This window comes from Pelodiscus sinensis, chromosome 22 (assembly GCF_052426305.1).
Source record: "Pelodiscus sinensis isolate ZL-2025 chromosome 22, ASM5242630v1, whole genome shotgun sequence".
Classification (NCBI taxonomy): Eukaryota; Metazoa; Chordata; order Testudines; family Trionychidae; genus Pelodiscus; species Pelodiscus sinensis.
In genome coordinates, this window is record NC_143073.1 from 27,621,679 (window position 1) to 27,647,035 (window position 25,357).

At 70.8% G+C, this 25,357-nt stretch overlaps 1 protein-coding gene across 9 annotated transcripts in view; it reads right to left on the minus strand.

Moving 5' to 3' along the window:
- The window catches only part of BCAM (basal cell adhesion molecule (Lutheran blood group)), a 47,856-nt gene extending 25,846 nt beyond the window's left edge, over positions 1 to 22,010 (minus strand). For all 9 annotated transcript variants that reach the window (XR_016347761.1, XM_089772833.1, XM_089772829.1 and 6 more), the window contains exons 1-5: positions 21,879 to 22,010; positions 4,579 to 4,706; positions 2,962 to 3,178; positions 2,292 to 2,362; positions 2,021 to 2,117 (exon numbers count right to left, since the gene is read on the minus strand). Coding sequence is in view for 8 of the 9 variants with exons in the window: in XM_089772833.1 (XP_089628959.1) it covers positions 2,021 to 2,117; positions 2,292 to 2,362; positions 2,962 to 3,178; positions 4,579 to 4,706; positions 21,879 to 21,939 (574 nt within the window). In the remaining variant the exon portion in view is untranslated. The remainder of the gene's footprint in view (positions 1 to 2,020; positions 2,118 to 2,291; positions 2,363 to 2,961; positions 3,179 to 4,578; positions 4,707 to 21,878) is intronic.
- Between the last annotated feature and the right edge of the window lie 3,347 nt (positions 22,011 to 25,357).

A 25,357-nucleotide genomic window follows, 5' to 3' on the forward strand; every position in this document is an offset into this window, starting at 1 on the left:
CCACGGTGCGGGGGCACAGGGCTCAGTGCGAGGGGAGGACCACGGTGCGGGGGCACAGGGCTCAGTGCGAGGGGAGGACCACGGTGCGGGGGCACAGGGCTCAGTGCGAGGGGAGGACCACGGTGCGGGAGCACAGGGCTCAGTGCGAGGGGAGGACCACGGTGCGGGGGCACAGGGCTCAGTGCGAGGGGAGGACCACGGTGCGGGAGCACAGGGCTCAGTGCGAGGGGAGGACCACGGTGCGGGAGCACAGGGCTCAGTGCGAGGGGAGGACCACGGTGCGGGGGCACAAGGCTCAGTGCGAGGGAAGGACCACGGTGCGGGAGCACAGGGCTCAGTGCGAGGGAAGGACCACGGTGCGGGGGCACAGGGCTCAGTGCGAGGGGAGGACCACGGTGCGGGAGCACAGGGCTCAGTGCGAGGGGAGGACCACGGTGCGGGGGCACAGGGCTCAGTGCGAGGGGAGGACCACGGTGTGGGGGCACAAGGCTCAGTGCGAGGGAAGGACCACGGTGCGGGAGCACAGGGCTCAGTGCGAGGGGAGGACCACGGTGTGGGGGCACAAGGCTCAGTGCGAGGGGCACAGGGCTCAGTGCGAGGGGAGGACCACGGTGCGGGGGGCACAGGGCTCAGTGCGAGGGAAGGACCACGGTGCGGGAGCACAGGGCTCAGTGCGAGGGGAGGACCACGGTGTGGGGGCACAAGGCTCAGTGCGAGGGGCACAGGGCTCAGTGCGAGGGGAGGACCACGGTGCGGGGGCACAGGGCTCAGTGCGAAGGAAGGACCACGGTGCGGGGGCACAAGGCTCAGTGCAAGGGGAGGACCACGGTGCGGGGGCACAGGGCTCAGTGCGAAGGGCACAGGGCTCAGTGTGAGGGGCACAGGGCTCAGTGCGAGGGGAGGACCACGGTGCGGGGGCACAGGGCTCAGTGCGAGGGGAGGACCACGGTGCGGGGGCACAAGACTCAGTGCGAGGGGAGGACCACGGTGCGGGGGCACAGGGCTCAGTGCGAGGGGAGGACCACGGTGCGGGAGCACAGGGCTCAGTGCGAGGGGAGGACCACGGTGCGGGGGCACAGGGCTCAGTGCAAGGGGAGGACCACGGTGCAGAGGGCACAGGGCTCAGTGGGAGGGGCACAGGGCTCAGTGCGAGGGGAGGACCATGGTGCAGAGAGCACAGGGCTCAGTGCGAGGGGAGGACCACGGTGCGGGGGGCACAGGGCTCAGTGCGAGGGGAGGACCACGGTGCAGAGGGCACAGGGCTCAGTGCGAGGGGAGGAGCACGGTGCAGAGGGCACAGGGCTCAGTGCGAGGGGAGGAGCACGGTGCGGGGGCACAGGGCTCCGTGCGAGGGGAGGAGCACGGTGCGGGGGCACAGGGCTCCGTGCGAGGGGAGGAGCACGGTGCGGGGTGCACAGGGCTCAGTGCGAGGGGAGGACCATGGTGCAGAGGGCACAGGGCTCAGTGCGAGGGGAGGAGCACGGTGCGGGGGCACAGGGCTCAGTGCGAGGGGAGGAGCACGGTGCGGGGGCACAGGGCTCCGTGCGAGGGGAGGAGCACGGTGCGGGGGCACAGGGCTCCGTGCGAGGGGAGGAGCACGGTGCGGGGGCACAGGGCTCAGTGCGAGGGGCACAGGGCTCCGTGCGAGGGGAGGACCACGGTGCGGAGGCACAGGGCTCCGTGCGAGGGGCACAGGGCTCCGTGCGAGGGGAGGACCATGGTGCGGGGGCACAGGGTTCAGTGCGAGGGGCACAGGGCTCCGTGGAGGGGCACAGGGCTCCGTGCGAGGGGAGGACCACGGTGCAGAGGGCACAGGGCTCCGTGCGAGGGGAGGACTACGGTGTGGGAGCACAGGGCTCCGTGCGAGGGGAGGACCACGGTGCGGAGGCACAGGGCTCCGTGCGAGGGGAGAACACGTCAGAGCAGCGAGGTCCCAGGCAGTGCAAAGAGGTCGGGATGCAGCTGTCTGGGGGACGCGGAGGGAGCAGCCGGACATCGCAGGAGCAGGCGAGTCTCTTACCGTCATTCCGTTCGGTGGCCACTTCCAGGCGGGCCCCGTCCTTGAGCCAGCGGATGGTGGGGGCGGGGTTGGCGTTCCGGCTGGTGCACGTGGCAATCTGGGCAGAGACACGACGTCACTGCTGACACAGCCCCCCCCCGACGTGGGTCCCCGCCTCGCTCCCTTTGCAGGGTCCCCCGGTCAGAGGGAGGTATCGGGCTCCCCACTCCAGGGGGCTGAGTCCAAGGGAGCCTAATGACCTGTGGGACCCGCACCCGCCTGCCCCCCTCACCTCGGACACGGTCAGCTCCGTCACCGACAGGACCCTGGTGTTGGTCGTGAGCTCCGGGGCCCCTGGGGGCCCTGTGGGGGGAGAGGAGAGAGTGAGATGGAGCACCACCATGCCAGGCCCAGGCCGAACTGGAGCAGCAAGGCGGCGACAGCCAGAGAGAAGGGGTCCGGGGGCAGATGCGCCACCGAGCCGCGCTGGGGCGGGGCTACTGGGCGAGGGGCACTTGACTGCTGCCCCTGAGGGGCTGCAGGACTCAAAGGGTCGCGTACGCGGAGAGGAGTCCCAGGCGGCACCAGCGCCCCTCCGAGAGAGCAGACTCAGCCAGAGGGGAGCACTGGGGGGGGCGGGGAGGGTCTCACCATACACGCGGGGAGCAGACTCAGCCAGAGGGGAGCACTGGGGGACGGGCGGGGGGGTCTCACCGTACACGCGGGGAGCAGACTCAGCCAGAGGGGAGCACTGGGGGAGGGCGGGGGGGTCTCACCATACACGCGGGGAGCAGACTCAGCCAGAGGGGAGCACTGGGGGGGGGCGGGGGGGTCTCACCATACACGCGGGGAGCAGACTCAGCCAGAGGGGAGCACTGGGGGGGGGGGGGGGTCTCACCATACACGCGGGGAGCAGACTCAGCCAGAGGGGAGCACTGGGGGAGGGCGGGGGGGAGTCTCACCGTACACGCGGAGCTGGGCTACTCCCACGGCGCTGCCGGCGGCGCCTGCCGTCACCTGGCAGGAGAAGGCTCGTTCGTCGGCCACGTCGGCCCTCAGCAGCACCAGGCTGAGCTCGGGGTCCATGTACACGCGGCCGGAGTACTCCGTGCCCTGGTCCACCTCCCCGCGGCCCCCCTCGCTGTACGCCACACGGCGCTTCTCACCATCCCGCTCCGTCTGGGGGGGACAGAGCTAGTGACCCCTCCCTCGCACGCACACCCAGCGTGCGATCCGCCCCAAGGGCCCCCTCCCTCGCACGCACACCCAGCGTGCGCTCCGCCCCAAGGCCCCCCTCCCTCGCACGCACACCCAGCATGCGCTCCGCCCCAAGGGCCCCCTCCCTCGCACACACACCCAGCGTGCGCTCCGCCCCAAGGGCCCCCTCCCTCGCACGCACACCCAGCGTGCGCTCCGCCCCAAGGGCCCCCTCCCTCGCACGCACACCCAGCGTGCGCTCCGCCCCAAGGGCCCCCTCCCTTGCACGCACACCCAGCATGCGATCCGCCCCAAGGGCCCCCTCCCTCGCACGCACACCCAGCGTGCGATCCGCCCCAAGGGCCCCCTCCCTGGCATGCACACCCAGCGTGCGATCTGCCCCAAGGACCCCCTCCCTCACACCCACACCCAGCGTGCGATCCGCCCCAAGGGCCCCCTCCCTCGCACGCACACCCAGCGTGCGATCCGCCCCAAGGGCCCCCTCCCTCGCACGCACACCCAGCGTGCGATCCGCCCCAAGGGCCCCCTCCCTCGCACGCACACCCAGCGTGCGATCCGCCCCAAGGGCCCCCTCCCTCACACCCACACCCAGCGTGCGATCCGCCCCAAGGGCCCCCTCCCTCGCACGCACGCCCAGCGTGCGATCTGCCCCAAGGACCCCCTCCCTCGCACGCACACCCAGCGTGCGATCCGCCCCAAGGCCCCCCCTCCCTCGCACGCACACCCAGCGTGCGATCTGCCCCAAGGACCCCCTCCCTCGCACGCACACCCAGCGTGCGATCCGCCCCAAGGGCCCCCTCCCTCGCACACACACCCAGCGTGCGCTCCGCCCCAAGGGCCCCCTCCCTCGCACACACACCCAGCGTGGGGTCCGGAGGCTGGGCCTGGAGGAGGGGCAGGAAGAGCCCCCCGGCCGCAGGGGTTCTGAGACGGGCTGGGCTGGGGGGGCCAGGCCCACAAGCCTGAGGGTTCCTGAGCCGGGTTCAAAGCTCCATCAACCCCCCCATGTGCCGCTGGCGGAGTCGCTCCAGGCGGGAGACCAGGGCTGTTCTGTTCCCTCCGGGGCTGGGCCCCAGGGCAAGAGCGAGGGGACCCCCAGGGGCCCAGAGAGGTGTGGGCCTAAGAGGCGGAGGGGCTGACCCCCAAGGGAGACTGGCCCCACTAATGGGGGTTCCCATGGACACCTTGCACGCACTCACCTGTGTGGGTTTCACCCCAAGTCCTTGCACACGCATGCAGGACTTCCCTTTTACAGCCCCGTGGTGATCACACGTGCACATTTGTCTGTGCACTCACGTTACACCCAGCCCCCGCCCCCCCCAGGGCACACCCGCCCCCTCGCACGCCGGCCAGGTACTCACAATGAACCACTCCACCCGGCGGAAGTCAGGCGACCCGGTGACACTGTGCGTGCAGGGGATGATGCCCGAGTCCCCCAGCAGCACCTCGACCTGTGCGGGCACCCAGACGTGCACGGCGGCCAGGCAGCCTAGGCACAGGAGGGGCCAACATGACCCAGAGCAGCCCGCATCCTGCCGAGGGCCCACAGCCCCCTCTCGGCCCCAGGCCAACCGTGCCTGGCTGCTTAGCCCCTCCTGACCCCCACGGCCTGGCCCCACAAGCCCCTGGGCCCTCGCCAAGGGCTGGGCAGCTCTTAGGAGCTGGGGGAGGGGCAGGGGGATGGGGTGAGCGGGGCAGGTGCAGAGGAAGTGGGGAGTACAAGGAGGAGGGAAGGGGCTGGGAGCAGGATGTGGAATGGGGCTATGGGGGGAGCAGGGGAAGGGAGCAGGATGTGGAATGGGGCTATGGGGGGAGCAGGGGAAGGGAGCAGGATGTGGAATGGGGCTATGGGGGGAGCAGGGGAAGGGAGCAGGATGTGGAATGGGGCTATGGGGGGAGCAGGGGAAGGGAGCAGGATGTGGAATGGGGCTATGGGGGGAGCAGGGGCTGGGAGCAGGATGTGGAATGGGGCTATGGGGGGAGCAGGGGAAGGGAGCAGGATGTGGAATGGGGCTATGGGGGGAGCAGGGGAAGGGAGCAGGATGTGGAATGGGGCTATGGGGGGAGCACGGGCTGGGAGCAGGATGTGGAATGGGGCCATGGGGGGAGCAGGGGAAGGGAGCAGGATGTGGAATGGGGCTATGGGGGGAGCAGGGGCAGGAAGGGACGTGGAGAAGAACTAGGAGGGGAAGGGGATGAAGGAGGCAAAAAGTGGAGAAGTGGGGGGCTGGGGGCAAAGGGGGAAGGCAGAGCAGGGAGAAAGGGGGCTGGGGGGAAGGGGGGCTGGGGGAAAAGGGGGCTGGGGGGCAGGCAGAAGGGGGAGGAGGGGGGAGGGGGAGGGGGCAGGCAGAGCAGGGGGAAGGGGGCTGGGGGAAGGGGGGCTGGGGGCAGGCAGAGCAGGGAGAAGGGGGCTGGGGAAAGGGGGGGCTGGGGGCAGGCAGAGCAGGGAGAAGGGGGGCTGGGGAAAAGGGGCTGGGGGCAGGGAGAAGGGGGCTGGGGGGAAGGGGGGCTGGGAAGGGGCACTGGGGGCAGGCAGAGCAGGGAGAAGGGGGGCTGGGGAAGGGGGGCTGGGGGCAGGCAGAGCAGGGAGAAGGGGGGCTGGGGGAAGGGGGGCTGGGGGCAGGCAGAAGTGGGGCTGGGGGAAGGGGGGCTGGGGGCAGGCAGAAGGGGGCTGGGGGAAGGGGGGCTGGGGGCAGGCAGAAGGGGGGCTGGGGGAAGGCAGAGCAGGGAGAAGGGGGCTGGGGGGCAGGCAGAAGGGGGCAGGCGGAAGGGGGGCTGGGGGGCAGGCAGAAGGGGGGCTGGGGAAGGCAGAGCAGGGAGAAGGGGGCTGGGGGAAGGCAGAGCAGGGAGAAGGGGGGCTGGGGGGAAGGGGGGCTGGGGGAAGGCAGAGCAGGGGAGAAGGGGGGGCTGGGGGAAGGGGGGCTGGGGGCGGGCAGAGCAGGGAGAAGGGGGCTGGGGGGAAGGGGGGCTGGGGGCAGGCAGAGCAGGGAGAAGGGGGGCTGGGGGGAAGGGGGGCTGGGGGCAGGCAGAGCAGGGAGAAGGGGGGCTGGGGGGAAGGGGGGCTGGGGGCAGGCAGAGCAGGGAGAAGGGGGCTGGGGGGGAAGGGGGGCAGGGGGCAGGCAGAGCAGGGAGAAGGGGGCTGGGGGCAGGCAGGGGGAAGGACACGGGGGGGGGGGGGGGCAGCGTCAGCCACCAGCAGCTGTTGGAGATTCCAGGCGGGGGTCGGGTCGGGCCTCGCTGGGTTTTTGTTCCAGGATAAAGCGGGGGGGGGGGGGGGGGGGGCAGCCTGGGAGAGACAGGCCCTGGGGGCGGGGGACTGAGGGAAGTGCGGGGGAGGGGCATCGCCATGGTGCAGGGAGATTATGGGATGGTGGGGGGGGCACTTGACTTGTTTTCCTGACTGGCAGCAGCTGGGTGTTGACACGCTTGCCTGGGGTGAGAATGGGCAGCAGGGCCTCGCACGGACTGGGCGTGTAACACACGCTTGCACGGCAGGGTGTGCGACACAGGCCCGCTAACGCCCACACCTGGCAGGACATGTAACCCACACACACGAGCTTGCCCTGGCTGGGCATGGGACACACAAGGGCTGGGTGTGCAGCACAAAGGTGCACTAACACACTCGCAGGCTGGCTTTACCCACCCTGGCCTGCACACACACAATTCCACCCCGCTGTTGCTGGGCCAAGGGCCAGGCCCCTCACACACACACACGCCCCCGCCACGGCACGCTCCCCCAGCCGAGCTTTGCACCCGCCGGCCTGCAGTAGAGACAGGCCTGCTAGGACCCGCCCCCCCGCCTGGCACTGGCCACAGCTTCCAGAGACCACCCAGACAGAACAGATCCCAGGGCAGGGAACGAAGGGGGCGCTGACATCACGGCACTCGCACAGGGAGATAAGTCCTGGCAATGGCGCCGAGGGATAAGAACCCCACAGTGCTCCAGGGAGCGGGACTGGGGCGTGACTCATCAGAGGAATCACAGTGCTAGTGCACAGGGGCTGGGGTGTGGCGTCGGGGGATCACCGTGCTAGTGCACAGGGGCTGGGGTGTGGCATCGGGGGATCACCGTGCTAGTGCACAGGGGCTGGGCTGTGACGTCGGGGGATCACAGTGCTAGTGCACAGGGGCTGGGCTGTGGCGTCGGGGGATCACCGTGCTAGTGCACAGGGGCTGGGCTGTGGCGTCGGGGGATCACCGTGCTAGTGCACAGGGGCTGGGCTGTGGCGTCGGGGGATCACCGTGCTAGTGCACAGGGGCTGGGCTGTGGCGTCGGGGGATCACCGTGCTAGTGCACAGGGGCAGGGCTGTGGCGTCGGGGGATCACCGTGCTAGTGCACAGGGGCTGGGCTGTGGCGTCGGGGGATCACCGTGCTAGTGCACAGGGGCAGGGCTGTGGCGTCGGGGGATCACCGTGCTAGTGCACAGGGGCTGGGCTGTGGCGTCGGGGGATCACCGTGCTAGTGCACAGGGGCAGGGCTGTGGCGTCGGGGGATCACCGTGCTAGTGCACAGGGGCTGGGCTGTGGCGTCGGGGGATCACAGTGCTAGTGCACAGGGGCTGGGCTGTGGCGTCGGGGGGATCACCGTGCTAGTGCACAGGGGCTGGGCTGTGGCGTCGGGGGATCACCGTGCTAGTGCACAGGGGCTGGGCTGTGGCGTCGGGGGATCACCGTGCTAGTGCACAGGGGCTGGGCTGTGGCGTCGGGGGATCACCGTGCTAGTGCACAGGGGCTGGGCTGTGGCGTCGGGGGATCACCGTGCTAGTGCACAGGGGCAGGGCTGTGGCGTCGGGGATCACCGTGCTAGTGCACAGGGGCTGGGCTGTGGCGTCGGGGGATCACCGTGCTAGTGCACAGGGGCTGGGCTGTGGCGTCGGGGGATCACCGTGCTAGTGCACAGGGGCTGGGCTGTGGCGTCGGGGGATCACCGTGCTAGTGCACAGGGGCTGGGCTGTGGCGTCGGGGGATCACCGTGCTAGTGCACAGGGGCTGGGCTGTGACGTCGGGGGATCACCGTGCTAGTGCACAGGGGCAGGGCTGTGGCGTCGGGGATCACCGTGCTAGTGCACAGGGGCAGGGCTGTGGTGTAGGGGGATCACCGTGCTAGTGCACAGGGGCTGGGCTGTGACGTCGGGGGATCACCGTGCTAGTGCACAGGGGCTGGGCTGTGACGTCGGGGGATCACCGTGCTAGTGCACAGGGGCTGGGCTGTGGCGTCGGGGGATCACCGTGCTAGTGCACAGGGGCTGGGCTGTGGCGTCGGGGGATCACCGTGCTAGTGCACAGGGGCTGGGCTGTGGCGTCGGGGGATCACCGTGCTAGTGCACAGGGGCTGGGCTGTGGCGTCGGGGGATCACCGTGCTAGTGCACAGGGGCAGGGCTGTGGTGTCGGGGGATCACGGTGCTAGTGCACAGGGGCTGGGCTGTGGCGTCGGGGGATCACCGTGCTAGTGCACAGGGGCTGGGCTGGGATTTTCGTGGTGCTCACAGACCCGTAGGGCAGCCAAGCAGAGCAGGGCTGAGACGCTCGGGGTGAGTGTTCCCTTTGCTCCCCCCTCTCCAGCTGAGGCCTCTGTGCGTCTGGGCGCTGCGGCCGGCAGGGACACATGAGTCCGGCTGGCAGGACCCTCCACTGGGGGCCCAGGCTGGGCCAGGGGCCGGGAAGGGCTGAGGTGGCAGCAGGGACCCACCCGGGAAGGACCAGTCGACAGCCGGTCAGCAAACGCTTATCCCACAGCCGAGTCGATTAGTGTCCCTCCCCCCGCTGCCTCTATCAGACAGAGGTGGGGGGAACAGGGGGCACTTCAAAGTGGCAGAACCACATGGAGCCCACGGTCCCCCCCCCGACCTCGGACTCCAGGAGGGCGCGGCCACTTTGAAATGCACAAGAGCCCCTGGGGACTCCGGTACATCTCCCCCCCCCCCCCGAGAGCGCCCAGCTACCCTGGTTCCAGCCCCGCCCCCACTAAACCCGTCTCCTCCCCCCCCCCGAGAGCGCCCAGCTACCCTGGTTCCAGCCCCGCCCCCACTAAACCCGTCTCCTCCCCCCCCCGAGAGCGCCCAGCTACCCTGGTTCCAGCCCCGCCCCCACTAAACCCGTCTCCTCCCCCCCCCCGAGAGCGCCCAGCTACCCTGGTTCCAGCCCCGCCCCCACTAAACCCGTCTCCTCCCCCCCCCCGAGAGCGCCCAGCTACCCTGGTTCCAGCCCCGCCCCCACTAGACCCGTCTCCTCCCCCCCCCCCCGAGAGCGCCCAGCTACCCTGGTTCCAGCCCCGCCCCCACTAGACCCGTCTCCCCCCCCCCCCCCCGAGAGCGCCCAGCTACCCTGGTTCCAGCCCCGCCCCCACTAAACCCGTCTCCCCCCCCCCCCCGAGAGCGCCCAGCTACCCTGGTTCCAGCCCCGCCCCCACTAGACCCGTCTCCTGCCCCCCCCCCCGAGAGCGCCCAGGTACCCTGGTTCCAGCCCCGCCCCCACTAGACCGGTCTCCTCCCCCCCCCCCGAGAGCGCCCAGCTACCCTGGTTCCAGCCCCGCCCCCACTAGACCCATCTCCTCCCCCCCCCCCCGAGAGCGCCCAGGTACCCTGGTTCCAGCCCCGCCCCCACTAGACCCTCTCCTCCCCCCCCGAGAGCGCCCAGCTACCCTGGTTCCAGCCCCGCCCCCACTAGACCCGTCTCCTCCCCCCCCCCCGAGAGCGCCCAGCTACCCTGGTTCCAGCACCGCCCCCACTAGACCCGTCTCCCCCCCCCCCAAGAGCGCCCAGCTACCCTGGTTCCAGCCCCGCCCCCACTAAACCCATCTCCTTCCCCCCCCCCCTCCGAGAGCGCCCAGCTACCCTGGTTCCAGCCCCGCCCCCACTAAACCCGTCTCCTCCCCCCCCCCAGCCCAGAGAGCACCCAGGTACCCTGGTTCCAGCCCCGCCCCCACTAAACCCGTCTCCCTCCTCCCCCCCAGCCCAGAGAGAGCCCAGGTACCCTGGTTCCAGCCCCGCCCCCACTAAACCCGTCTCCTCCCCCCCCAGCCCAGAGAGAGCCCAGGTACCCTGGTTCGAGCCCCGCCCCCACTAAACCCGTCTCCTCCTCCCCCCAGCCCAGAGAGAGCCCAGGTACCCTGGTTCCAGCCCCGCCCCCACTAAACCCGTCTCTCCTCCCCCAGCCCAGAGAGAGCCCAGGTACCCTGGTTCGAGCCCCGCCCCCACTAAACCCGTCTCCTCCCTCCCCCAGCCCAGAGAGAGCCCAGGTACCCTGGTTCCAGCCCCGCCCCCACTAAACCCGTCTCCCCCCCCCAGCCCAGAGAGAGCCCAGGTACCCTGGTTCGAGCCCCGCCCCCACTAAACCCGTCTCTCTTCCCCCCAGCCCAGAGAGAGCCCAGGTACCCTGGTTCCAGCCCCGCCCCCACTAAACCAGTCTCCTCCTCCCCCCAGCCCAGAGAGAGCCCAGGTACCCTGGTTCCAGCCCCGCCCCCACTAAACCCGTCTCCCCTCCCCCGCCCCCGAGAGCGCCCAGCTACCCTGGTTCCAGCCCCGCCCCCACCAGACCCGTCTCCTCCCCCCCCCCCCCCGAGAGCGCCCAGCTACCCTGGTTCCAGCCCCGCCCCACTAAACCCGTCCCTTCCCCCCCCCCCCCCCCCCCCCCCCGAGAGCGCCCAGCTACCCTGGTTCCAGCCCCGCCCCCACTAGACCGGTCTCCTCCCCCCCCCCGAGAGCGCCCAGCTACCCTGGTTCCAGCCCCGCCCCCACTAAACCCGTCTCCCCCCCCCCCGAGAGCGCCCAGCTACCCTGGTTCCAGTCCCGCCCCACTAGACCCGTCTCCTCCCCCCCGAGAGCGCCCAGCTACCCTGGTTCCAGCCCCGCCCCCACTAAACCCGTCTCCTCCCCCCCAGCCCAGAGAGCACCCAGGTACCCTGGTTCCAGCCCCGCCCCCACTAAACCCGTCTCCTCCTCCCCCCAGCCCAGAGAGAGCCCAGGTACCCTGGTTCGAGCCCCGCCCCCACTAAACCCGTCTCCTCCTCCCCCCAGCCCAGAGAGAGCCCAGGTACCCTGGTTCCAGCCCCGCCCCCACTAAACCCGTCTCCTCCCCCCCCAGCCCAGAGAGAGCCCAGGTACCCTGGTTCCAGCCCCGCCCCCACTAAACCCGTCTCCTCCTCCCCCCAGCCCAGAGAGAGCCCAGGTACCCTGGTTCCAGCCCCGCCCCCACTAAACCCGTCTCCTCCCCCGCCCCCGAGAGCGCCCAGCTACCCTGGTTCCAGCCCCGCCCCCACTAAACCCGTCTCCCCCCCCCCAGCCCAGAGAGAGCCCAGGTACCCTGGTTCGAGCCCCGCCCCCACTAAACCCGTCTCCTCTTCCCCAGCCCAGAGAGAGCCCAGGTACCCTGGTTCCAGCCCCGCCCCCACTAAACCAGTCTCCTCCTCCCCCCAGCCCAGAGAGAGCCCAGGTACCCTGGTTCCAGCCCCGCCCCCACTAAACCCGTCTCCTCCCCGCCCCCGAGAGCGCCCAGCTACCCTGGTTCCAGCCCCGCCCCCACTAGACCGGCTCCCTCCCCCCCCCCCCGAGAGCGCCCAGGTACCCTGGTTCCAGCCCCGCCCCCACTAAACCCGTCTCCCCCCCCCCCCCCCCCGAGAGCGCCCAGCTACCCTGGTTCCAGTCCCGCCCCCACTAGACCCGTCCCCTCCCCCCCCCCGAGAGCGCCCAGCTACCCTGGTTCCAGCCCCGCCCCCACTAAACCCGTCTCCTCCCCCCCCAGCCCAGAGAGCACCCAGGTACCCTGGTTCCAGCCCCGCCCCCACTAAACCCGTCTCCTCCCCCCCAGCCCAGAGAGAGCCCAGGTACCCTGGTTCCAGCCCCGCCCCCACTAAACCCGTCTCCTCCTCCCCCCCCAGCCCAGAGAGAGCCCAGGTACCCTGGTTCCAGCCCCGCCCCCACTAAACCCGTCTCCTCCTCCCCCCAGCCCAGAGAGAGCCCAGGTACCCTGGTTCCAGCCCCGCCCCCACTAAACCCGTCTCCCCCCCCAGCCCAGAGAGAGCCCAGGTACCCTGGTTCGAGCCCCGCCCCCACTAAACCCGTCTCCTCTTCCCCCCCAGCCCAGAGAGAGCCCAGGTACCCTGGTTCCAGCCCCGCCCCCACTAAACCAGTCTCCTCCTCCCCCCAGCCCAGAGAGAGCCCAGGTACCCTGGTTCCAGCCCCGCCCCCACTAAACCCGTCTCCCCCCCCAGCCCAGAGAGAGCCCAGGTACCCTGGTTCCAGCCCCGCCCCCACTAAACCCATCTCCTCCCCCGCCCCCGCAGAGCGCCCAGCTACCCTGGTTCCAGCCCCGCCCCCACTAAACCAGTCTCCTCCTCCCCCCAGCCCAGAGAGAGCCCAGGTACCCTGGTTCCAGCCCCGCCCCCACTAAACCCGTCTCCCCCCCCCCCAGCCCAGAGAGAGCCCAGGTACCCTGGTTCCAGCCCCGCCCCCACTAAACCCGTCTCCCCCCCAGCCCAGAGAGAGCCCAGGTACCCTGGTTCGAGCCCCGCCCCCACTAAACCCGTCTCCCCCCCCCCCCCCAGCCCAGAGAGAGCCCAGGTACCCTGGTTCCAGCCCCGCCCCCACTAAACCCGTCTCTCCCCCCCCCCCCAGCCCAGAGAGAGCCCAGGTACCCTGGTTCCAGCCCCGCCCCCACTAAACCCGTCTCCTCCTCCCCCCAGCCCAGAGAGAGCCCAGGTACCCTGGTTCCAGCCCCGCCCCCACTAAACCCGTCTCCTCCTACCCCCGAGCCCAGAGAGAGCCCAGGTACCCTGGTTCCAGCCCTGCCCCCACTAAACCCGTCTCCTCCTCCCCCGAGCCCAGAGAGAGCCCAGGTACCCTGGTTCCAGCCCTGCCCCCACTAAACCCGTCTCCCCCCCCCCCAGCCCAGAGAGAGCCCAGGTACCCTGGTTCCAGCCCCGCCCCCACTAAACCCGTCTCCCCTCCCCCCAGCCCAGAGAGAGCCCAGGTACCCTGGTTCCAGCCCTGCCCCCACTAAACCCGTCTCCTCCTCCCCGAGCCCAGAGAGAGCCCAGGTACCCTGGTTCCAGCCCTGCCCCCACTAAACCCGTCTCCTCCTCCCCCCGAGCCCAGAGAGAGCCCAGGTACCCTGGTTCCAGCCCTGCCCCCACTAGACCCGTCTCCCCCCCCAGCCCAGAGAGAGCCCAGGTACCCTGGTTCCAGCCCCGCCCCCACTAAACCCGTCCTCCTCCCCCCCCAGCCCAGAGAGAGCCCAGGTACCCTGGTTCCAGCCCCGCCCCCACTAAACCCGTCTCCCCCCTGTGACGTAGTGGGGGTACCTGGCTGGTATCTATGCTGCTGGCTCTGGGGTAACCCCCACTGGCTGTCGTGGGGACCACGACCCAGCAAAACAGGATGAGTCTCTATGCAAACCAGTGGCCAGACACCCCCCATGGAGAGGAACAAAGGAAGGTGGAATGCTGCCTTGGTTGGGGGGCAGGGCTGGAAGTTAGTGAGTTGGTTGGTGGCTGTCTGGGAGGATGGATGAGACGGCCTAGGGAGAGGAGCTGGAGTTTTAGGGGCCCAGTCTCCCCCATCTCAAGGGGGCCTGAGGCATCCTAGCCCAGTTCCTGTAACCAGATTACATCTGTGCTGCGCTGTGCTGGAGGAGCAATAAACCACCCTCAATTCCACTGGCTGGTACAGTCTGTTTGTGCCATTTCGGGGTGCAGGAGACAGGGAACCCCCAACGCGCCGTCACACCCCCCCCCAGCCCAGAGAGAGCCCAGGTACCCTGGTTCGAGCCCCGCCCCCACTAAACCCGTCTCCCCCCCCCCCCGAGCCCAGAGAGAGCCCAGGTACCCTGGTTCCAGCCCTGCCCCCACTAAACCCGTCTCCCCCCCCCCCCCCAGCCCAGAGAGAGCCCAGGTACCCTGGTTCCAGCCCCGCCCCCACTAAACCCGTCTCCTCCTCCCCCCCAGCCCAGAGAGAGCCCAGGTACCCTGGTTCCAGCCCTGCCCCCACTAAACCCGTCTCCTCCTCCCCCCCCCAGCCCAGAGAGAGCCCAGGTACCCTGGTTCCAGCCCTGCCCCCACTTAACCCGTCTCCTCCTCCCCCCCCCCAGCCCAGAGAGAGCCCAGGTACCCTGGTTCCAGCCCTGCCCCCACTTAACCCGTCTCCTCCTCCCCCCCCCCAGCCCAGAGAGAGCCCAGGTACCCTGGTTCCAGCCCCGCCCCCACTAAACCCGTCTCCTCCTCCCCCCAGCCCAGAGAGAGCCCAGGTACCCTGGTTCCAGCCCTGCCCCCACTAAACCCGTCTCCTCCTCCCCCCGAGCCCAGAGAGAGCCCAGGTACCCTGGTTCCAGCCCTGCCCCCACTAAACCCGTCTCCTCCTCCCCCCGAGCCCAGAGAGAGCCCAGGTACCCTGGTTCCAGCCCTGCCCCCACTAGACCCGTCTCCCCCCCCCCCCCAGCCCAGAGAGAGCCCAGGTACCCTGGTTCCAGCCCTGCCCCCCTCCCGCCCAGAGAGAACCCAGGAGCCCTGTCCAGCTCCGATCCCCTGCAGCTCTCACCCCGGAGGCCTCGGCTCTTTGCAGACGCCCCGCTGGGTGGGGGAGGCTCTTCCCTTCCGGCCCAGAGGGATGCTCCCCGCGGGGCTCCGGGAGGCTCCCATCTCTCTGGCGCCCCGGCCAGGAATGGGTTACAGGCCAGGCAGGCGGGAGCAGGGAGCAGATTAAACAGTAACAGGTGCTGCTGACCCAGGGAGCAGCTATCGCTGCTTGAGCCTGAGCTGGGGGAGGAGCAGGGGTTGGGACCCTCCTGCCCCACACACAGAGGGGGCATGTCATCTCCCCACACGCAGACAGGGCACTGGGACGGGGGTCTCCTTCCACCCGTGTGCAAAGGGCCCCACCAGCCCATCTGTACCCTGCATACATGTACCAAGGGCCCAGCCTAGTCACGAGCGCGTCACAGGGAACGGAACACACTTACTGGTGCAGGTGCGTGCAAAGGGCCCAGCCTAGCCACGAGCACGTCACGGGGAACAGAACACACTTACTGGTGTAGGTGCGTGCAAAGGGCCCAGCCTAGCCACGAGCACGTCACGGGGAACAGAACACACTTACTGGTGTAGGTGCGTGCAAAGGGCCCAGCCTAGCCACGAGCACGTCACGGGGAACAGAACACACTTACTGGTGTAGGTGCGTGCAAAGGGCCCAGCCTAGCCACGAGCACGTCACGGGGAACAGAACACACTTACTGGTGTAGGTGCGTGCAAAGGGCCCAGCCTAGCCACGAGTACATCACGGGGAACGGAACACGCTTACTGGTGCAGGGACATACAAAGGGCCCAGCCTAGTCACGAGTGCATCACGGGGAACGGAACACACTTACTGGTGCAGGTGCGTGCAAAGGGCCCAGCCTAGCCACGAGCACGTCACGGGGAACAGAACACACTTACTGGTGCAGGTGCGTGCAAAGGGCCCAGCCTAGCCACGAGTACGTCACGGGGAACGGAACACACTTACTGGTGCAGGTGCGTGCAAGGGGCCCAGCCTAGCCACGAGCACGTCACGGGGATCGGAACACACTTATTGGTGCAGGGACATGCAAAGGGCCCAGCCAGCCTACCCAGGCATGTGCCATGGGGCACAGACATGCTCAGTGGTGCACGCATGTACACAAGACTCAGTGCACATCCATGTGCGAGGGGAGGGCTTGGGACACCCTCCCATGAGTGCATCCAGCCAAGGGCCCAGCCTGCCTATCTGTGCGCCCCGCCAGTGGCTCCCGCATGCAGAGACGGATTCTCCGCTCCTCACTCTGCATGTTCATTGTAGCAGACCCCCCCCCCCCCCCCCCGCCTGTGCTGCCGTGAGAAAGGCCCGGTCTAAGGCCCAGCTATGAATAGCAGCTTGGCCATCCACCCAGCTAGAAATAGCCCGGGGGGGGGGGTAACTGCTGCTCCCGGCCCAGCAGTCAGGGCCGATTAACCCTTCCCCAGCTCGCTAGGGCTGGGCACCTCTGCCAGACAGAGCTACGGGCCCCCAGCCTCGGGGACGGGCAGCCAGGCACAGTGAGGGCAGGGGGCCTGGAGCCTCCCCCCCCGCTCCTCAGGGACGGGCAGCCAGGCCCAGTGAGGGCAGGGGCCTGGAGCCTCCCCCCCGCTCCTCGGGGACGGGCAGCCAGGCACAGTGAGGGCAGGGGCCTGGAGCCTCCCCCCCGCTCCTCGGGGACGGGCAGCCAGGCACAGTGAGGGCAGGGGCCTGGAGCCTCCCCCCCGCTCCTCGGGGACGGGCAGCCAGGCACAGTGAGGGCAGGGGCCTGGAGCCTCCCCCCCGCTCCTCGGGGACGGGCAGCCAGGCCCAGTGAGGGCAGGGGGCCTGGGCCCTCCCCCCCGGCTCCTCGGGGACGGGCAGCCAGGCACAGTGAGGGCAGGGGGCCTGGAGCCTCCCCCCCGCTCCTCGGGGACGGGCAGCCAGGCACAGTGAGGGTGGGGGCCTGGGCCCTCCCCCCCCGCTCCTCGGGGACGGGCAGCCAGGCACAGTGAGGGCGGGGGCCTGGAGCCTCCCCCCCGCTCCTCGGGGACGGGCAGCCAGGCACAGTGAGGGCAGGGGGCCTGGACCCTCCCCCCCCGCTCCTCGGGGACGGGCAGCCAGGCACAGTGAGGGCAGGGGCCTGGACCCTCCCCCCCGGCTCCGCGGGGACGGGCAGCCAGGCACAGTGAGGGCGGGGGCCAGGGCGCCTGGGCCCTCCCCCCCACTCGGCGAGGGCCGGCCCCTCCTGCCAAGGGAGAGATGGGGGCAGGGTGATGAGCAAGGAGGCTGCTGGCAGGACCTGAGAGCCTCTGTGCTACCTGCCCCCTTGGCAGTGCAGGCTGGGGGAGGGGTGAGACCGGCGGGCTCCAGCCACACACCTGGGCCAGGCTGGAATGTGCGGCTGGGGGCCGGCCAAGGAGAGCCCCCCGGCTCCCCCCGGCTCCCCCGGCTCCAGGCACCGCAGCTGAGCGCCTCTCCCCCTCCCCCGCCGACCCCAGCACTGCCCAGGGCTCCCCCTGGCCCATCCCAGGGACCCTCCAACCCCACAGCCCCCCCGCCGATCCCAGCACTGCCCAGGGCTCCCCCCGGCCGATCCCAGGGACCCTCCAACCCCACAGCCCCCCCCCGCCGATCCCAGCACTTCCCAGGGCTCCCCCTGGCCGATCCCAGGGACCCCCAAACCCCACAGCCCCCTCTGCCGATCCCAGCACTGCCCAGGGCTCCCCCCGGCCGATCCCAGGGACCCCCCAACCCCACAGCCCCCCCGCCGATCCCAGCACTGCCCAGGGCTCCCCCCGGCCGATCCCAGGGACCCCCCAACCCCACAGCCCCCCCCCCCGCCGATCCCAGCACTTCCCAGGGCTCCCCCTGGCCGATCCCAGGGACCCCCAAACCCCACAGCCCCCTCTGCCGATCCCAGCACTGCCCAGGGCTCCCCCTGGCCGATCCCAGGGACCCCCAAACCCCACAGCCCCCTCTGCCGATCCCAGCACTGCCCAGGGCTCCCCCCGGCCGATCCCAGGGACCCTCCAACCCCACAGCCCCCCCGCCGATCCCAGCACTGCCCAGGGCTCCCCCCGGCCGATCCCAGGGACCCCCCAACCCCACAGCCCCCCCCCCCGCCGACCCCAGCACTGCCCAGGGCTCCCCCCGGCTGATCCCAGGGACCCCCCAACCCCACAGCCCCCCCCCGCCGACCCCAGCACTGCCCAGGGCTCCCCCCGGCCGATCCCAGGGACCCCCCAACCCCACAGCCCCCCCCCGCCGATCCCAGCACTGCCCAGGGCTCCCCCCGGCCGATCCCAGGGACCCCCCAACCCCACAACCCCCCTCCGCCGATCCCAGCACACTGCCCAGGGCTCCCCCCGGCCGATCCCAGGGACTCCCCAACCCCACAGCCCCCCCCCCGCCAATCCCAGCACTGACCAGGGCTCCCCCCGGCCGATCCCTGGGACCCCCAAGCCTCACAGCCCCCCCCCCCCCGCCGATCCCAGCACTTCCCAGGGCTCCCCCCGGCTGATCCCAGGGACCCCCAAGCGCCACAGTCCCCCCCCCCCCCACACTGATCCCAGCACAGCCGCCCTCCGGAGCCCAGGGTTCCCACCAGCCGATCCCAGGGACCTCCAAGCCCCACAGCCCCCCCCCCCCCCGCCGATCACAGCACTTCCCAGGGCTCCCCGGCTGATCCCAGGACCCCCAAGCCCCACAGCCCCCTCCTCCCCGCTGATCCCAGCACAGCCGCCCTCCGGAGCCCAGGGTTCCCACTGGCCGAACCCAGGGACCCCCAAGCCCCACCCGCCGATCCCAGCCCAGGGCTCCCCCGGCCGATCCCAGGGACCCCCAAGCCCCACAGCCCCCCCCCCCCACCGATCCCAGCACTGCCCAGGGCTCCCCAGCCGATCCCAGGGACCCCCAAAGCCCGCAGCCCCCGTTGATCCCAGCACTGCCCAGGGCTCCCCCCGGCCGATCCCAGGGACCCCCAAGCTCCACAGCCCCCCCCGCCGATCCCAGCACTGCCCAGGGCTCCCCCCGGCCGATCCCAGGGACCCCCAAGCTCCACAGCCCCCCCCCCCCCCGCCGATCCCAGCACTGCCCAGGGCTCCCCCCGGCCGATCCCAGGGACCCCCAAGCTCCACAGCCCCCCCCCCCGCCAATCCCAGCACTGCCCAGGGCTCCCCCCGGCCGATCCCAGGGACCCCCAAGCCCCACAGCCCCCCCGCCGATCCCAGCACTGCCCAGGGCTCCCCCCGGCCGATCCCAGGGACCCCCCCAAACCCTGCAGTCCCCCCGTTGATCCCAGCACAGCCGCCCTGCTTATCCACAAGTGTAGGGCACCCTCCCCACACCATGCCCTGCCATGCAGTCACATCCCCTCCCCCAGCCCACAGCAGCAGGCCTTCCCGGGCATCGCCTGGGCCATGCTGAGCCGGGCTGAGACACGGTCCAGTCCCAGCCAAGGTGTGCTGAGCCAGGCGCAAACCCCGTCCCCACCCGGTCCCCGCCTGTCTGCGCCTGTGCACACACACACACGCACGCTGCCCAGGTGTCACACACACACACACACACACACACGCTGCCCCAGTGTCATGCACACTAGCAATCACACACACAGCCCAAGTGGGCTGAGTGGGGTGGGGGTTGGGGTAACTGTGGGAGTGGAGGGGGGCTGAGCGGGGTGGGGGCTGGGGTAACTGTGGGAGTGGAGGGGGGGCTGAGCGGGGTGGGGGCTGGGGTAACTGTGGGAGTGGAGGGGGGCTGAGCGGGGTGGGGGCTGGGGTAACTGTGGGAGTGGAGGGGGGCTGAGCGGGGTGGGGCCTGGGGTAACTGTGGGAGTGGAGGGGGGCTGAGCAGGGAGGGGGGCTGGGGTAACTGTGGGAGTGGAGGGGGGCTGAGCGGGGTGGGGGCTGGGGTAGCGGGAGTGGAGGGGGGGCTGAGTGGGGTGGGGGCTGGGGTAGCAGGAGTGGAGGGGGGCTGAGCGGGGTGGGGGCTGGGGTAACTGTGGGAGTGGAGGGGGGCTGAGCAGGGTGGGGGCTGGGGTAACTGTGGGAGTGGAGGGGAGCTGAGCGGGGTGGGGGCTGGGGTAACTGTGGGAGTGGAGGGGAGCTGAGCGGGGTGGGGGCTGGGGTAACTGTGGGAGTGGAGAGGGGGCTGAGCGGGGTGGGGGCTGGGGTAACTGTGGGAGTGGAGGGGAGCTGAGCGGGGTGGGGGCTGGGGTAACTGTGGGAGTGGAGGGGGGGCTGAGCGGGGTGGGGGCTGGGGTAACTGTGGGAGTGGAGGGGGGGCTGAGCGGGGTGGGGGCTGGGGTAACTGTGGGAGTGGAGGGGGGCTGAGCGGGGTGGGGGCTGGGGTAACTGTGGGAGTGGAGAGGGGGCTGAGCGGGGTGGGGGCTGGGGTAACTGTGGGAGTGGAGGGGAGCTGAGCGGGGTGGGGGCTGGGGTAACTGTGGGAGTGGAGGGGGGGCTGAGCGGGGTGGGGGCTGGGGTAACTGTGGGAGTGGAGGGGGGCTGAGCAGGGTGGGGGCTGGGGTAACTGTGGGAGTGGCCCCGCCCCACTTAGCCACTGGCCCCGTCTGTGCCAGGCGGGCAGGGGACCTGTGTGCGGGGGGGGGGGGGGGGGGGGGAAGGGGGGCGCTGAGCCGGGCGCCAGGAATGCAGGCGGCAGAAGAGCAAACAAGGGCTGGGCATGTCTGAGTCGAGCTACCTCCCATGGGGGAGGGGAGGCTCCCAACTCCCCCTCTGGGCATCCCCGCCTCATTCCAGCCCCCCCTCCCCCCCCCCGCCCGCCCAGAAAGCAGGGAGCAGGCCCCTGGCTCCGGGACACTCAAGGGAAAGTCCCTGCTCCCCGAGATGGGGGAAGGGGGGGAGGGGGGCTGGAAGGCGCAGTCCCAAGGGCAGGTGGGGCCGGTTTGCAGCAGGAGAGGGAAGCTTGTGGGGGGATGGGGAGGGGCTGGGGGGCATGAGGGCTGGGAGGAAGGAGGAGCTCGTACTAAATTCCACCCCCCCCCCGGCCAGCTCCAAACATCACGGAGGGGGAGGCTGAGCCACCAGCCTCTCATTATGTACAGCTTCCACGCAGAGCCCCCCACAGCCCCCCACTCCGCTACCCCAGCCCCCCACAGCCCCCCACTCCCGCTACCCCAGCCCCCCCAGAGCCCCCCACTCCCACAGCCCCCCGCTCTGCCCCTTCCACTCCCGCTACCCCAGCCCCCCACAGCCCCCCACTCCCACAGCCACCCCGCTCTGCCCCTCCACTCCCGCTACCCCAGCCCCCCCAGAGCCCCCTCCACTCCCGCTACCCCAGCCCCCCCAGAGCCCCCCACTCCCACAGCCCCCCGCTCTGCCCCCTCCACTCCCGCTACCCCAGCCCCCCACAGCCCCTCACTCCCACAGCCACCCCGCTCTGCCCCTCCACTCCCGCTACCCCAGCCCCCCACAGCCCCCCACTCTGCCCCTTCCACTCCCGCTACCCCAGCCCCCCACAGCCCCCCACTCCCGCTACCCCAGCCCCCCACAGCCCCCCACTCCGCTACCCCAGCCCCCCACAGCCCCCCACTCCCACAGCCCCCCGCTCTGCCCCTCCACTCCCGCTACCCCAGCCCCCCACAGCCCCCCACTCCGCTACCCCAGCCCCCCCAGAGCCCCCCCACTCCCACAGCCCCCCGCTCTGCCCCCTCCACTCCCGCTACCCCAGCCCCCCCACTCCCGCTACCCCAGCCCCCCACAGCCCCCCACTCCGCTACCCCAGCCCCCCCAGAGCCCCCCCACTCCCACAGCCCCCCGCTCTGCCCCCTCCACTCCCGCTTCCCCAGCCCCCCACTCCCACAGCCACCCCGCTCTGCCCCCCTCCACTCCCGCTACCCCAGCCCCCCCCCCACAGCCCCCCCACTCCCGCTACCCCAGCCCCCCACAGCCCCCCCTCCCGCTACCCCAGCCCCCCCAGAGCCCCCCCCACTCCCACAGCCCCCCACTCTGCCCCCTCCACTCCCGCTACCCCAGCCCCCCACAGCCCCCCCAGTCCCACAGCCACCCCGCTCTGCCCCCTCCACTCCCCCAGCCCCACCCCACAGAGCGCCCCCTCACCCGAGTGGCGCTGCAGGGCCCCCACCCCTGAGCCGAGTGGCCCGCAGGCGCCGGGGCAGCACGGTGAGGGGCGCGCGGCGCCTACCTGGGCAGTCGAGCAGGGCCAGGAGCAGGAGGCCCCGCAGCGGCCCGTCGGAGCGGCCCATGGTGCCTGCGTCCGGCGAGCTGGAGCGAGTCCCGGCCGAGCCGCCCCCGGCCCCGCCCCCGCGTGCCCACCTGCTCCGGAGCGGGCGGGGCTGCCCCGGGAGGGGCCCCATCCGGACCCAAGCCAGCGGGGGGGGGGGCTCCCAAAAGGATCTCGGACCCCCCCCCCGCCGCACTGCGAGACCGGGAACGCTCCCCCGCCCCCGGGAGCCGGAGCCAGGACGCCTGGGTCCGTCCCCGCCTGGCAGGACCAGAACCCGGTGGGTTGGGCACAGAGACCCCCCCAGGCGCGGCCCCGATCCCTGCGGGACCTGCCCCCCCCAGGCGCGGCCCCGATCCCTGCGGGACCTGCCCCCCCCCAGGCCCGGCCCGATCCCTGTGGGACCTGCCCCCCCCCAGGCCCGGCCCGATCCCTGTGGGACCTGCCCCCCCCCCCCCAGGCCCGGCCCGATCCCTGCAGGACCCTGCCCCCCCCCAAAGTCCCAGCCCCGATCCCTGCAGGACCCTGCCCCCCCCCAAAGTCCCAGCCCCGATCCCTGCAGGAACCTTGTCCCCCCTCCATTACACTTTGCTCCCGGAGCCGGGACAGAGACAGGCAGGTGAGCACCAGGAGCGCGTGCGTGTGTGCGTGTGCGTGTGCGTGCGTGTGTGCGTGTGAGACAGTGCATCAGGGAGCCCCCGACCCCGCACCCCCGTCCGCAGCCAGACGGCCAGGGGAGAAGGTTCGTTGGTGCCCAGTCAGCCTGGGAGCGATGTCAGCACAGGCGCCTCATTCCTCTTGGGGGAGGGGCTCACGGCCCTGAACCCCCCCCCCCCCCCCCCCCCCGTCTAAAACCTCCTCACTCCTGGCCCAGCCCGACTGACCCACACTCCCCTGCCCAGGCAGCCCCGCCGCCTCCATTGCCTTCCTCCCAGGCCCAAGGTGCTATCTGCTGTCCCCTGGGCCTCAGGAGGTGAGAGACTGAACATACTTCCCCAGTGAGTCACCCCGGCCTCCCCTCCTCATGCAGTTAGTGCTGCAGGGCCTGGGGAAACTGAGGCACGCAGCCACCCACACACAGCGTCACTCCAGAGCAGCATAGGGCAGTCGGATCACATAGAACCCCACAAGACAAAGGATGAAGGCGACACCCGAGTGAACAGGGGATTTCAGCTCCCCCGCTACGTCCCATCTCTCCCCCTTCGGGGTCACTCAGCCTGTGGCCTGCGGACGTTCGGCTGTGACACTGGGCCTGCCACGGCAGTGTCCTGCAGGAGCCGGCTCCGCCTTGTTCGGCCGCTGGACGACTTTGAGGGTTGGACCGGGAGCGATACGCCGAGGCCCAGGTGAGCCGGCCCCGTGCGTCTCCCACAGGCACCGGAGCAGGGCCGACAGGCAGGCGGACCCCTGGTCCAGGAGGACTCCCGGGGGAACCCCCCTGCCGAAAAGGGCCAGCAGCGCGTCTGCCACCGAGTCTGCTCGCTAGAGGGCACAGCCCCGGCCCGGGCTGGGGAGTAGCAGAATCCCCCCCCCAGGGCGTTTCTTCCCTGTCCGGGTCGCCCTTAGAAAGGGCCCATTATATCTACTGCTGCTTCCTGGAAAGGCTCCTCTGTGATGGGCAGGGACCTCAGGCAGCTTCCCCTCCCTCTGGCCGGAGTCGCAGGCCTGGCAGTGCCGCTGCACGGCCGCAAGGATCTCTGGTGCAGCCGGGTCCCCTGGTGCCCCGAGAACAGGACGTCGTGGGCCAGGTACAGCAGCTGCCGCTGGACTCTCCTTACCCTCCCTCCCCTGGGGGAGCCGTTCCCGGTACAGGAATCTCTCCCGGCAGCCTCCCCCCAGGGGCTGAGCTGCACCGAGGCGTCTGGAAAGAGGGATCCGCCTGGAATTCCGCAGCTGGGGCCGGGACAGGGACGTGTTCCCCCCCGCCTGGGTCCGGAGCCCCAGCCCTGCTGGGCCCCTTGCCGGTTGGGATGGGCCCTGCGCCCCCTCAGGGAGCCCTCTGCTGGGTCCGGGTCGCCAGCCCCTCGCTGGCTCTGGCTACAGGTGCTGACCAGGGTCCTGGGGCTCCATCTGGCCACTCCTCCAGGTCACCCCCTATGGCGTAGTGGGGGGCTGTCTACTCTAGTGGCCCTGGGCCCCTCTGGTGGGGCAGTCACTGGTCTCTGCGTGCGCTGTGGGTGACCCCTACTGGCCTCTGTCTGGGAGCACTGCCCAGCCGGGGGTCGCGCCTGAGCACCAGCACGGAGGCCATGGCCAGCCAGGGGGAGGGGGTGGCCACCTGGGGGAGGGGTGTCGGGAGGTTTTGAGAAGGGCAAACGTGCAGAGAAGGGATTAATCGGGCACTGGGGGATCGGGGCCTCTGTCCCCTGCCCCAGGGGTCTGAGGCTGCCGGCCCCTCACTCCGGTGGCCAATGGAACCCGGGCCGGGCTGTCATGAGCAGCAATAACCCCCCGTTTTACTGGCCCCGAACCCCCAGGATTCCAGGACCATCAACCTAATCAGGGGCTCCGTGGTCTGGGCCCCGCCCCGAACACCCGCACGTGGACGTCTTGCGCCAGGCGGGAGGCCAGGTCTGCGCAGGGCCCGTCTGTGCCTCCTGGGGTCAGCCTGACGTGTGCAGCAGGGCCTGCTGGCCTGTTCGTATCCCCCGGCTGCAGCCCCGGCCGAGCACCCCGCGGCCTGATCCAGCAAGGGGTGAGCTGGTGCAGCTCACAGGCTCGCTTGAAGGAGCTAAGAAACCCGGCCACGTCCCCCACGTCTTTACACTGGGCCAACAGGAACCTCGCAAAGCCCTGGGCCCCTCGCCACTCACTGCAGCTGGGCCTCTCCGCTCTGCCATGGCCCCTCACGCTGCCGCTCCCCCAGGATCCTCCAATTCCTTTAGCCTCAGCTCAACCTCCAGCCGAGGAGACCCACCCGGGACAAACCACTCCCGGCCGAGCGTGGCCTGGTGGGCATCGCGCCTGTTTTGCAGACGCCTGCCTGAGACGCTCCCGGGGGGTCTGGCTGCTCCCCGCTGGGGCAGGATCCCGGCCCCTGGGCTGGTCATTCTCTTCCAGCCGGGCCTTGGTCGATTTCCCCACGGGCAGGCCCCTCTCCTTGCAGAGTCGGGCGCAGGCCCTCTCCCCACCATTCCCCGGGGAGCAGACTCGCCGGCTGATGCGCTGCAGCGCCCCACAACTCCCAGGGAGACCCCTCAGTGTGCCGGGATCCTCGAGTGCCTGGGGGACATTGCTTCTCCACGGCCACACTTGGGCTAAGCCGCCTGCCCCTCTGCTTCCTGGAGTAGTTTCTCTGCCTCCAGCGCCTGGTGGAGCAAGCCCCCTTCCGTCTACTGAGCCCCAGTCACTTACTGCTGGATGCTCCACCCATGAGTGCAGAGCATCCCACCGCTGACACCACTGGCGGTGCGTCAGGGAGCCCCCGACTCTGCACTCCC